Source organism: Tribolium castaneum, chromosome 1 (genome assembly GCF_031307605.1).
Source record: "Tribolium castaneum strain GA2 chromosome 1, icTriCast1.1, whole genome shotgun sequence".
Classification (NCBI taxonomy): Eukaryota; Metazoa; Arthropoda; class Insecta; order Coleoptera; family Tenebrionidae; genus Tribolium; species Tribolium castaneum.
Genome location: NC_087394.1, coordinates 32,758,436 through 32,770,073, shown reverse-complemented (window position 1 = coordinate 32,770,073; position 11,638 = coordinate 32,758,436). Strand labels below are relative to the sequence as shown.

General features: G+C 40.3%; 3 protein-coding genes across 4 annotated transcripts; all 3 read right to left on the bottom strand.

The window, feature by feature from the left end:
- On the bottom strand, window positions 1-4,547 carry pall (pallbearer). Of its 2 annotated transcripts, XM_015977592.2 has the most exons (5): window positions 4,286-4,547; window positions 1,233-1,481; window positions 1,001-1,178; window positions 190-946; window positions 1-126 (listed from the first exon to the last, which is right to left on the bottom strand). In XM_015977592.2, exons 1-4 carry the CDS (start codon window positions 4,379-4,381, stop codon window positions 225-227), a joined length of 1,245 nt encoding a protein of 414 aa, XP_015833078.1. In that variant the 5' UTR covers window positions 4,382-4,547; the 3' UTR covers window positions 1-126; window positions 190-224. The 2 variants fall into 2 exon arrangements, with proteins under 2 accessions (XP_015833078.1, XP_001810921.1); XM_001810869.4 differs by having other exon boundaries at window positions 1-946.
- Window positions 1,755-4,276, bottom strand: Mcm10 (Minichromosome maintenance 10). Its single transcript, XM_008202070.3, has 2 exons — window positions 3,372-4,276; window positions 1,755-3,325 (listed from the first exon to the last, which is right to left on the bottom strand). Exons 1-2 carry the CDS (start codon window positions 4,080-4,082, stop codon window positions 1,829-1,831), a joined length of 2,208 nt encoding a protein of 735 aa, XP_008200292.1. The 5' UTR covers window positions 4,083-4,276; the 3' UTR covers window positions 1,755-1,828.
- A 250-nt stretch (window positions 4,548-4,797) lies between the features above and the next one.
- Uba1 (Ubiquitin activating enzyme 1) lies at window positions 4,798-11,556 on the bottom strand. The gene is made up of 5 exons (XM_961259.5): window positions 10,541-11,556; window positions 7,414-8,115; window positions 7,164-7,363; window positions 6,017-6,799; window positions 4,798-5,914 (listed from the first exon to the last, which is right to left on the bottom strand). Exons 1-5 carry the CDS (start codon window positions 11,202-11,204, stop codon window positions 5,138-5,140), a joined length of 3,126 nt encoding a protein of 1,041 aa, XP_966352.1. The 5' UTR covers window positions 11,205-11,556; the 3' UTR covers window positions 4,798-5,137.
- Window positions 11,557-11,638: the final 82 nt, after the last annotated feature.

The window sequence follows — 11,638 nt, the reverse complement described above, 5'->3', positions numbered from 1 at the left end:
CAGCCTTTTATTACGTTTATTAACCAAACTTGTGTTGAGAACTTACAGTATGTATTTTATTACACCATTTTAACGACCACTTCCTTTCTAACTCGACTTACCTTTTTTAATTGTATTTATTTCTTACTGTAATAAAGGTTTTAATATTTTTTGACGTAATTCTCCCTTAAAAACATAACAAAATCTTACTCAATGGGACTTGGAGATTAATTAATATAAAAAATTTATTTCAAGTCGATCTCTTCTGCCATTTTCCGCTTCCGCGACTTGATGGCCGTTAGCGGGGTTTTGATCAAATTTTCGATCAAAAAACTGAAGTTGCCTTTCCCGTCGCTGTCGCCGCTTTTGTCGGGCTCTTTGAGCGGAAGGAGCTGCTCTATGCTCTTGTCGTCCTCGTCACCTTGGGTCCTCGTCACTTTAACCGGAATTTCCGGCAACAAGTTGGACTTGCGTTTGCGCTCCAAATCCAGATGAATTTGTCCGTAATTTCGGAAAAGCAAGTGTGAAACTCGCGGTCTGATGCTCGGTCTGCACAATTTCGGCGGCGGCGGCGTGCACGAGGAGCTCGCCTTCGGAGACGACGCCTTCAGGAGGATGTAGTCCCTGGCACGCACCAGCTCGTTGGTCAGGTCCTTGTACTTCTGGTCCCACTCGTCCATGTGCTTTTTGATATCGGCGAGAGCGGTCTCCTGCTCTTGGATTTTGGCGGACTGTTCTTGGATTTTCCGCTCCTGGTCGCGGATGCGCACCGACTGGGCTTTGAGGCGCTTGTTCTGCTTCTTCATCTTCTGGATCAGCTTCTGCGTGTTTTGGTTGAGATAGGCGATGTGGTGCTTGTAGGTTTTGTATTGCTTTTTGATTTTTTGCAAGTCGTTGACTTGTTGGACGATGAACGGTTGCGCCGGTTTCAGGGTCGAGGGGCTTCCGGAGAACGAGGCAATGAAAGCTGGAAGCAAATTTTGGTTTTGTTTTGGACGGTTTTTATTTATTTTTTATTCACCTTGACGTTTTTCGTCCATTTGTTCTTTGTGTTCTTTGACACGGGGCAGGATGTGTTCGTCGAAATGCTCCATTGCCATGCTGCTGAGGTCGCGGAGTTCTTGTAACAGCTGGTGAGTACGTGGGGGAGTGCAGTCGCTTTCGACGAAGCTTAGGACGTTTATCATTTCGTCTAAAACCTTGAAAAAGGCTCGGCTTTTTGTGTGAATTTTAGTCACTGTACGAGTACTTACTTTTCCAGGTATAAAACATAATAAATTATTCTCGATGTATTTCATGTATGTCATGTTTAGCATGCTGATTCGAGTTTCGACGGCTTGAAGAATGTCACAGTGGCGAGATAATGGGTGAACTCTTCGCTCAGATTCTCTTCGTGGCAGTAGGGATTTGACTCTTTTGTAAATGGCTGCATGTCTCTTTTCCAGTTGGATGAATCCTCTTGATAGCATACGACTTCCTACCTCATTGAATTTTCTACAAACCTGAAATATTTTCGTGAAATTTGGGTTTCCAGTCAGAATAAGGTTGATGGTATTTTTTTTTTAAGAAAAACATTGTTATTATTTTTAATTCGCTTTCTATGAAATGATGTTAAATATCTTAATGGAGATGAAAAACTGTCATGTGGCACTTTAGATGTCTAAATCTTTAGCTATTTTGCTGACTTCGATCGGAATTTCCACGTGATCTCTAGTTAAAAAAATGGGTCACAACATAACAGCAAGATTTGATAAGGGTGACTAAGTAAGAACCAATTCACAAAGAAAATATTTATATTTAGGTAACGAGTAATCAAACAATTTAGTCCACAACCGAGTAAGCAGGCATGTTATTCATCAGGAACCAGCAGATTCAAGTTGGAGTCTGTAATAACCGAATTAACGAACGTTTGTTCTCCGCCCCTGATTGACAACGTCGGCCCCACATCCACTGTCTTCTCCCTCATCATCCCAGTCCTTTCCCACTTCCCTGAACCACAATTCTTACAAACAACTGTCGGAACAACCTCCAGCGACGTAATCCTATTCCCACAATCCCCACATTTGAAAAACCTCTTCATGGCATCAAAAACTTTCAACGGGTGTTTGTTCTCTTTACAAAACTGCGATGCCGAAAAATTTGTGTATTTACACTGCAAACACCTAACAGCTTTACACGCCACTTTAAACGTATTGATCATTTTGTTCTCCATTTGTTCCTTCTTTTCCAACTTTTCAAAATATTTTTCTTGCTCTTCATTATCACGGTTGTCGAGCGCGTCCATGTGTCTCGAAGTTGTCTCCATCATTTTTCTAAACCGGTCTGAAAGTAACTCGCTTTTTGGTCTCTTTGAAACGTTCTCTACGTTATCGGAGTTTTCCAAAACCCGTTTTCTGTTTCCTGGCGACTTTACGCTGTTGGGGTCCGATTTTTTCAAAGGGCCGTTTTTTTGCACATATTTCAGAGCATTTAACTTTGCTCGATTGATTTGTTGGGGGGTAACTGACGCCCCCAAATCAATTGTTCCCTTGTCACTACCTAACAGCACTGGAACATCCACTTTCGAAATAATTTCAATTGAAGTTTTCTTTGTATTTTCCGAAATGACTTCTTGAGGCCTCAAGACAGGTTCCATCTTCTTCGAATTTGTTGCAGATTTCAGTTTTGAGATAGCTTCAAGTGCAGTTTTTTTCGAACTTTCTAAAGTAACTTCTGCCGAATGTGTTGCTGTGACTTCTTGAAGCTTTGCCACAGGTTCCACCTTGTCTGTAGTTTTTGCAACGGCTTTCAGTTTCGAAATAACTTCAATTGCAGTTTTCTTCGAACTTTCTAGGGTGACTTCTGCCGAATGTGTGCCTTTGAAATCAGTTTTAACACCATATCCGCCCAACCTATCCAATAAACTCAAATCTCGTAGCCTCTGACGTTGTGTAACTTCAATATTTGCAGCAACTTTTGAAGTTTTTTTTGTAGAGGTGGGTTTTCTGGTCAGTGGTGCATTACCACTAAGAGCTTGAAGAAGATTCTTCTCTTTTTGTTCTAACTTCTTGCTTCGTTTGGCTGGAATTGCCGTGTACGATTTTCCAGCATAAAAAACTTCATTTTTGCCTAAAACCTTGTTCCTAAGGGCTGTCAAGCCTTTTCCAACGAAACTCGACTGTAATTCTGCGCGTTTGCTGCATTTTTGGTACTCTTGTTTGATGTGATAAATGCAATATTCGCAATGACTTGTATTGACAATATTAGTGCATTGGGCCCCGCTTTTTTTCGTACTTTTGCAAGTACCCAAGTCTTTAGACTGTCCCATAATCATTACTTTTTGACTATTGTCAACACTTAAAGTAGCCTAAAATTTTTATTTAAAAACAGGACGCAAAATAACGAAAACTTACTTCATCTCTGGAATTATCCCTCGTCTCTAAAACTGTTGGGTTCAGGATTCCGACCACAGTCCCTGTTGCTGTTTTCCACAGTTGTTTATATGCACTCCCGAACAAGAGAACTGATACGGTTTTAATATCATTTTTCAAGTCACTGAGACACCAGATTATGAACTGGTTGCCTTTCTGGGACGTTTTAACTGAGCTTTTCCCGGCAATAACCCCCGCTATTACCCAATTTTTGTCCGAAATGTTCCCCGAAACAAACTTTTTAACTCTTGAAAAGGCAACAGCTTCACGTCCAACCATTCTGTCTTGTAACGTATTGAAAGATATGGTAGGATTAACGATTCTTAATCCGAAAACAGGGTCACTTTGAGCGTCTTGTATTTTGGGCAATATCTTCGGTTTAACAGTCTGATTTTTCCACGAGACTTCCGGCTGAGAAATGGGGCTATTTGGGGCCGAGTGATTCGACTCCAATAAGTGCTTAATTTCACGCCCGTAATCATTGTATTTGCGCTCTTCGTGGTACTTATTGTCTTCGTCGTCTGATGAGTCGGTGTCTCCAGTATGAATGGAGCTTTTGGACGGGTTTTTTGGTTTTTCGTCCTCGTCTTTGCCGAAGAGGTCTGCTTCGGTTAGGGTCCTTACCGGTGCGTTATCCCTTTTCAGTTCTTCGGTGGCCACTGAGAGGAGACTGTCTAACAAGTCCTCGGACATTTTTCACACAATTCATTTGAAAAAACTTAATAAAAGGTTTCACATGAAATGGCGCGTTTTTGTTAAACGTCAATTGACGGGTGTATAACGCAACGACGTGAAAAACCCTAACATCGATTAAAGGCCACAAAAAAACAAAGAATTTTAATTAAACTTCCCCAATGTTTGGTAAAACCAGCAGGTGGATAAGTTAAATAACTTACCAGTCGGTTTTTGGCAATTTCATCGTAGGTCAAGAATGAGAAGATCTTTTCTAGGGCAACTTCAGGTATGTACAAAATGAACGACGTATTGCTCATTGTCTCAAGCAATGAGCTGAATTACTCGGGTAGTGAAGGCTGGGGTTCTTGCAAATCACTTGAATGAGTTCAATTTCACGAAATATTATATTGTTTAATTTCACAAAACAAAAATAAATACACCACCATTTCGTCAAGTGCGTGTAGGGATACCAACTGTGCGGAGTGCACTGCCTCTTTAATGACCTTGAGCGTTTAAAAAATCCTGATTTTTAAGATTTATTTCGTATTTCCTGGCATAATTTGCACATACGATTAAGGTTGAGGCTTTTGCGCTTTCTGGTGGTCAATTTTGCAGCGTCCTTCTGCCATATGGCAGGAAATTTAATTAAAATACAGGATGACCAACTCCAACGCAGTTGCAGTAAGTTTTAATTTATAATTTTGTACAAAAAAGGAGAAATAAGGAGAGCTCGTAATGTTCAAAACATATTTATTAAATTTCACACATCAAAATATTTAAGAAAATAAACACTATCCTGAACCTACAATGTATCCAGTATCAGCATACGTACGATTATATTGCATTAGCTCATTGAATTCACTCGCCATAACACAAATAATAGAAAATCAAGTGAGAATCACTGGGCAAGTAATAACAAATTCCTACCGAACACGTGTTCTAGTTATGCTTGCAAAAAATATAAATAATTTACAAGATCACAATTTGACAAATACCCAGAATAGTTCAATTTAGTGCACACCTAATAACTGTCATTAAATGCCCTAATACGAATGCAGCCAACACGCAACCATTCAAGGTAGATTATACTTAACATACGGAACTTCGACATCGTTTCCGTCAGCGTCGTTACAACACAGTTCAAACACTAGCGCCTTGACGTGCGGTTCGAGCTTCTTCTTCGACACTCGCTTCACAATCTCGGACATGGGCAACCCCAGGCGTTCCTGCGCCTTCGCTTTGGCCATAAAGAACGAGTACAGCATGCACACGCCCTGCGACAACATCGTGATCTCCAAGCCGTGCTTCTCTTTAAAGTACTCCAAAAACTCGCTCAGAGTCATCTCCCCATCCACCTCAAACCGGTCCCACAACGTCCACTCCTTCCCGCAATACTCGTTCTTGGGGGCGGCAATGGGCTCCGAAAACCCGAAGAACGGCAGAGCCAAGTTGACGAAACCGTTCTTGAACGGCGTCAACGATTTCAAACTTCTCGTTAATTTGTAAAGCTCGAGACAGACGAGGCCGGCGACGACTGAGGTTGTTGTCGCTATAGCTGGGATGATTTTGCCGGCGATCAGCTTGGATTTGTGACGATCGGCTGGAGGGATTTTGTAGTTGGCGGCTCGGAGATTCGAAGCCGCTACTATGAAATCCATGTGGAGGTTTGTGTCGTCGTCCTTTTCGAAATCAAGTGGAGTGAGGCAAAGATTGCCCAGTTCGGCGACCGAAGGTAATTCCTCTCTGATTTGGCCAACGCGGTCCAAGTCGACGCTTGAACCGTTCGTCATTGCCATCTGCGAATCGGTGACGGCGATCTTGACGCCAGATTTCGGGACGAACTCTGGTACCTGCAATTAATTATCATAAGAATATTATAAAACATTGTCTAATTGGATATTAATAAAAAAAAATCATATTTATTTCTTTAAAGCTTAAAGTGGCTGGCTTACGTGAATTTTTTGCACCACTTCGGCGATGTAAGCCCGATCCCTATTCTGCGGTATTCCATAAACCTCGGCTTTCAAATTAGCCGCTGCAAAAACATAATCCAAATGCAAGGTATTGTTCACATCGAATGTGAGTGGTTCGGGACACCTCTTCGGTCCCGACCAGAACAACTGTCCAGTGCTGGTTTTTTGATCCGGCGGGAAATTAAAAAGCAGTTGTTTGATCTGATTTGAATATTGTTCCTCCCAATGATGGCGGGCCCACACTACACAGTCTTCAAAACTCTTTGGCCTATCATCAACTAAAGCTGCCTTGACCGATTCCAGCACTTCAATCGGTTGAACTCCTGGTAATTTAATAGTACGTTCCAAAAATTCAGGATCGGTGAGATATTGCGATGCGTTTTCAGCACTCTGTCTGAAAAGGCCTTCGAAATTATCACGAGCCCATTGGAGAGTGTGTTCGATGGCGTTGGGGAAATTTTTAAGGGTACAAATCGGGATGCTCTTCTCGGGAGGGTCCTGTGACGAACTGTAGGATTCGGTGAGGAAAGGCACTACGACCTGGGTGTTGCCTTTTGTACCCAAGGTTCCGGATTCTAGTAGAGGTTTTCGGTAATAGACACATCGACGGTCCATGTAGATACGAGCGTCAACGTTATCTAAAGCGTTAGCTACGCCGTCTAACGACTCGAAGAAAGTGTCATCGTACATGTTTTCAGACTCGGGGCCCACGCGATTTTCATGGGCGACTATGTTTATGCTCGGGTTCATTTTCTTGATCACCTGTAGCAAAAATAAAGATTTTTTTTATTTAAAGACATTTTTAAATTTCATCTTCAAAAATGGTGGATGCGCCGGGTTACTCATTAAAAATTTAATAACTTAAAAACTAAAAGTGGTAGAGACAAACAGTTTGTTCCAGTGAATTCTGCGGATAATTTTACGTATTAAACCAGCTTATCACAGTATTTAAAACTGCCGAGAATTTTAGTTGGCCTGTTATGGTCTCACCTAGTACAAACCTCTAGCGAAGATAATTGACCGCGTTATTTAAAATCTTTGAAATTGAATGTTTACGCATCTGTGCGGTCCATTTTTATCGTTTTTTACCATTAAATTCGGAATTGTTTCAATAAGATGATTTTACCTTTGCTGCCGTTCCAGATTTGGGACGCTGAACATCATGTGGTCTGAACAAAAACTGTCGATTGAGATTAGATTTTTCAATAAGATCCATATCAGTGACGGTGATTTGTCCACCTTCACCACCAATTCCCATCATAGCGAAATTTTTAAGTAATTCGCAACCGATCGCTCCAGCACCTACTACGAAATATTTCAAACCGCCTGCAAAAAATAAATTAGCAACTTTTCGCCAAGAAATTACAAAAACGCACCTAATTTCTTCTGGAATTCGCTTCCGAAGACCGCAATTTGTCCATCATAGCGTGTGCCTTTCGGTGCCGCCGACTCTTCGGTAATTTCCCCAGCTTCCGTGGGCAAACATTCAATCGCATCGAAATACAACCACTGATAAATCGGGTGAAATTTCCCCGAACAAGCTTTCATAACTTCCTGCGCCACGATACCACCGATAGTCGCATTAATCGGATTCAAATCACCCGCGCACACTTTCGCAAACGTTTCTAACAAGTTAGTGTTCACTTCGGTATCGTTTCCGCCGTCCACGGCCAAAGATTTAGCAATGGACAGAAATTCGGATGCGTCTTCGTTGTTCCACGGTTTTGGTACACGGCCGTGCTTTTCGACGTATTTGTGCAACGCTTGAAAAGCCACGTGGAGCTGCTGTGGATGATCGAATTTCGCGAAATCGGTCATCAAAAATTCGGGCGATTTTAGCGAGTCTTTGAGTGATTTAAACGACAAGGTTTTGGGCATTTTCACTTGAGTGGCAATACCGCCACGCTCGTATTTCGAAAAGTTGGTCGTATCGCCGATGCTGAACGTGTAAGGGCCTAACACTTTGATTTTAATCGGCTTGCAATTGTTCAGTTCGGTCATTCCTTGGACTTCGGAAAATGTGACGTGGTCGCCGTCTTCCATGCCATGGCGGGTGTCGTCAATGCAGGTCACAATGCCTTTGAGAAAAAAAAACATCATTGAAAAAAACACCATTTTCAAACATATTTCGACCATTAAATTATAAAAGTATGACATTTAATGGCAGTGGAAACTAAATTTATTTTACATCTTCAACTTGGCGACAATAAACTTATGTGATGTGGTATTGACTTAGGCATTGAAATTATAACCACAATATCCATTACATTAAATCGATGTTTATTAAGGACAGAAGTTTTGTTACACGGCATCGTTGTTTCGCATGACCTTTACCTTACACGTATCTAAAATCAATTGAAATTCTCGATAGTGAGATTCACGACAGAATTGCGCTAAAAAAATGATGCAACATTTTTCTAATCTTTTATTTTTTTAAGGTATCTGTCTCAATGTCCGATTTGTTTTTAGCTTAGGACGAAAATAAATGTTTATAACGCAGACCACTTTATTTACACAATTATGGTTATTTTGAATTGCGTAGACAAATACCTACTCTTTATACAAAACATTGATTTGCATTTTTTGTTATACGTATTTTGATGACATGTAATAAAAACAGAAAATTAGTGATTTGAAAGAATTTAATTTTAGAGGTCTTTGAGCAAATTTCATCTTTTTTCAATTGTAGAAAAGCTAAAAATAGTACGAATTCATTAACCCATTGTTTATAGACGTTACAACAATGATCATTAAATAGCTGCTTTTGCAATGAAATAAAACAGAAACCAATATAATCAAATAAAAACTGTATTACGAGTAAGCTGCTTCACTACTCTATTAATTTTCTTGATCATTAATAATCCAAATGTGAATAACATATCACATATCGAGAGAAAAGAAATTATACCTAATAGATAATAATAATTAATAATAGCCAAATAGTTGATTTTTGATGATAAAAGCCCACAAAGACGTTCCGCTAACATTAAAAATTAATTTAGATTTTTTTTCTGATAATTTAACTTTTAATTTTTAATATTTTTCCTGAGACACTCTTTTAAATGTTGCGCCTCTGTTCCCAATATTGGCGAATTTATTGTCAAATTTGCTACTTTGATTAATTGTTTTGAACGTAAATCATCAATTAGTGTCATTCCTGCTAACTAAATTCAAGAAAAAATGATCTGCCAAAAACTTAATCGAAAAATCTAACATTTGGAGAGCTATATCTCGTAAAAAATGGAATTACCCTGTAATTGCCTGTCAATTGACTCAAAAGGCAAATTTTACAAAAAAAAATCGAGTGTCATGTGTAATTCAGTTAACCCAGACCCAGATTTTTAATTTTTTTCATGTTAACATTGTGTTACCCACTTTATCGATAAAAATAAGATTGAACATTTAAATTGGATTTGTCCTGATACATTTGGGTCATTAAAAACAGACATAATAATTTTTCAACAGCATAAAAAAATTGACAAAATAAGACTTTTTAGATTACGATACTAAAATTTGACAAAGCTTTACTGTACTGAGAATGGGAAAAGGAAAAGTGTTTAAACCAATTTTCGAATAAAAAAATACAGAGTTTTCTTTTGGTTTCCATAAAAAATGTGGCTTCAATAATGTAATTTATGCTTTAACAACAATATCAATTTCTGAAATTTTCTTAGTTGCAATCAAAAATATTTGATCTAGTTTTCAGACGACTTACATTTAAATAAATCTTAGTATGAAATGGTGTCATTATTACTCAGAACTGTATCGAATATGAATTTAAAAAAGTTTCGTTTAAAAATAAAATAAAAAATCTCTATTTTAAGCTATTTTATTTAATAAAATAGTTGAATACTGAATGCTTGGAGATCATTTAAGTTGCATCAAGATAAAATTATAGAAGTTTTGTGATTGCAGTGCTTCTTTAGCTGATCTTACCAAGTTGTTCTATTAGGTAAGATATTGTTTGAAGTACAGGGTGAGTCAATAGTGGGTTATTTCTTGACCCGGTATTTAACTAACAAACCTAAAGATTTTTTTAATAAATATACAGCTCACCTTCAAAATATCAACCTCCTACCCTCCACACAAGTGGTAGTTTACAGGAGGAAAAAAGGGATAGTACAGCATCTATTTTTAATAAAATCACATGTTTTTTACAACATTTTCTCAACATTTACACAAAGTTTAATGCCATTCGACTGCTACTTTGGTAAGCCAATAAATGGCTTTAGGTTTTATGAATAGTCTCGAATTATGTTTAATTTATTAGGATGACAGATTTATTTGACCATACGGTATTTGAGTACTGATATAGTGCCCTTTGGGGATTTTCACTCCATACCTTCGCACATCGCAAGGAAAACAAAGGCAAACTTCTAACATCGGATTAATTTTAGCCACATGATCAGGTTGATTGCACAATAATTGCCAATATAACCCGACGTACAACGTCAAGATTAGTCATTGTGTAACAATGCCTTCCATTAGGTTCTTTGTACCCACCTTCTTTATCGGTGGAAATATCAGCGATCATCGCCGAGACCGGCGACTCCCCGTTGGTGTCAACGACCGTGAAAGCATCCCCGAAATCACAGAACACTTGGGCAAAGAGCCCCCTCGTATCGGCCACAATGAGCGCAATGTTACTGGCATGTGTGATTTCGCTGATTTGCATCTGCTCAGCGAGACAACTATTGGTCAGGACAACGACTCGGAACTTGCGGATGAAGTCCGGCGTCAGGGGGCCCGTGTAGGCCTTCGTGGGGACGTAGGTGTTGAGCTCCGCCAGCTGCTTGCAGCAGACCTCGGCCCTGTTCTTGCCCACGTCGGCTTCGGTGAAGTAGAACTGCGACGAGAGGTCGGCGACGCTGCAAACGGCTTCGTCATGCAACGTGACGGACTTGACCCCGCCGAGGATGACGTTCTTGGCCACCTCGACGCCGAGCCCGCCCAGGCCTGAGACCAGCACGTCGCTGGAGGCCATGCGCCGCATGGCGTCGTGCCCCAGGACGTAGAGCTGGCGCGAGTACAGACCCTCGTCGATGTCCTGCTGAGACGATCCGGAAGCGCCGTTGTTCGCCATGTCGGTTGAAATCGGGCACGAGTCAAGCTTCCGCTTCTTAGTTGGGGGATCGACGGAGCCTTCGGCGATTTCAGCACTAGACATCGGACACGAAAGGACACAGTTTGATTAGTTGCGGGTCAATCGAGGAATTTGCGCGCTGATAACCATATAGCAATGTCAATTGGCCGGTTTTTTCACTTGGATTTAGACACAACGCTGGCTGAAGGCGCACAACGAACGAACAAAGAGACCACGGGCCGAATGCGCATGCCGGAATGCGTGATTCACGCACTCCCACAATTCTGCAAACTTACGCGCTAAATTGGAAATTGTCGCGAAAGATTCACACTGATTGTTAAGCAGAGCAATGGGGGCACCGAAACGACCCAAGTGACTGCACACTGTTTAACATTTTAACATCTGTTTTGACAGTTACGTTAATTTTGAAAGGTTGTGGAGGAAAATTGGGGCCGTATCGTCGTAGGCCATGATTGACAATTTTTAAATTTGTTTTGTTGGTGCCATTGTACTCATTA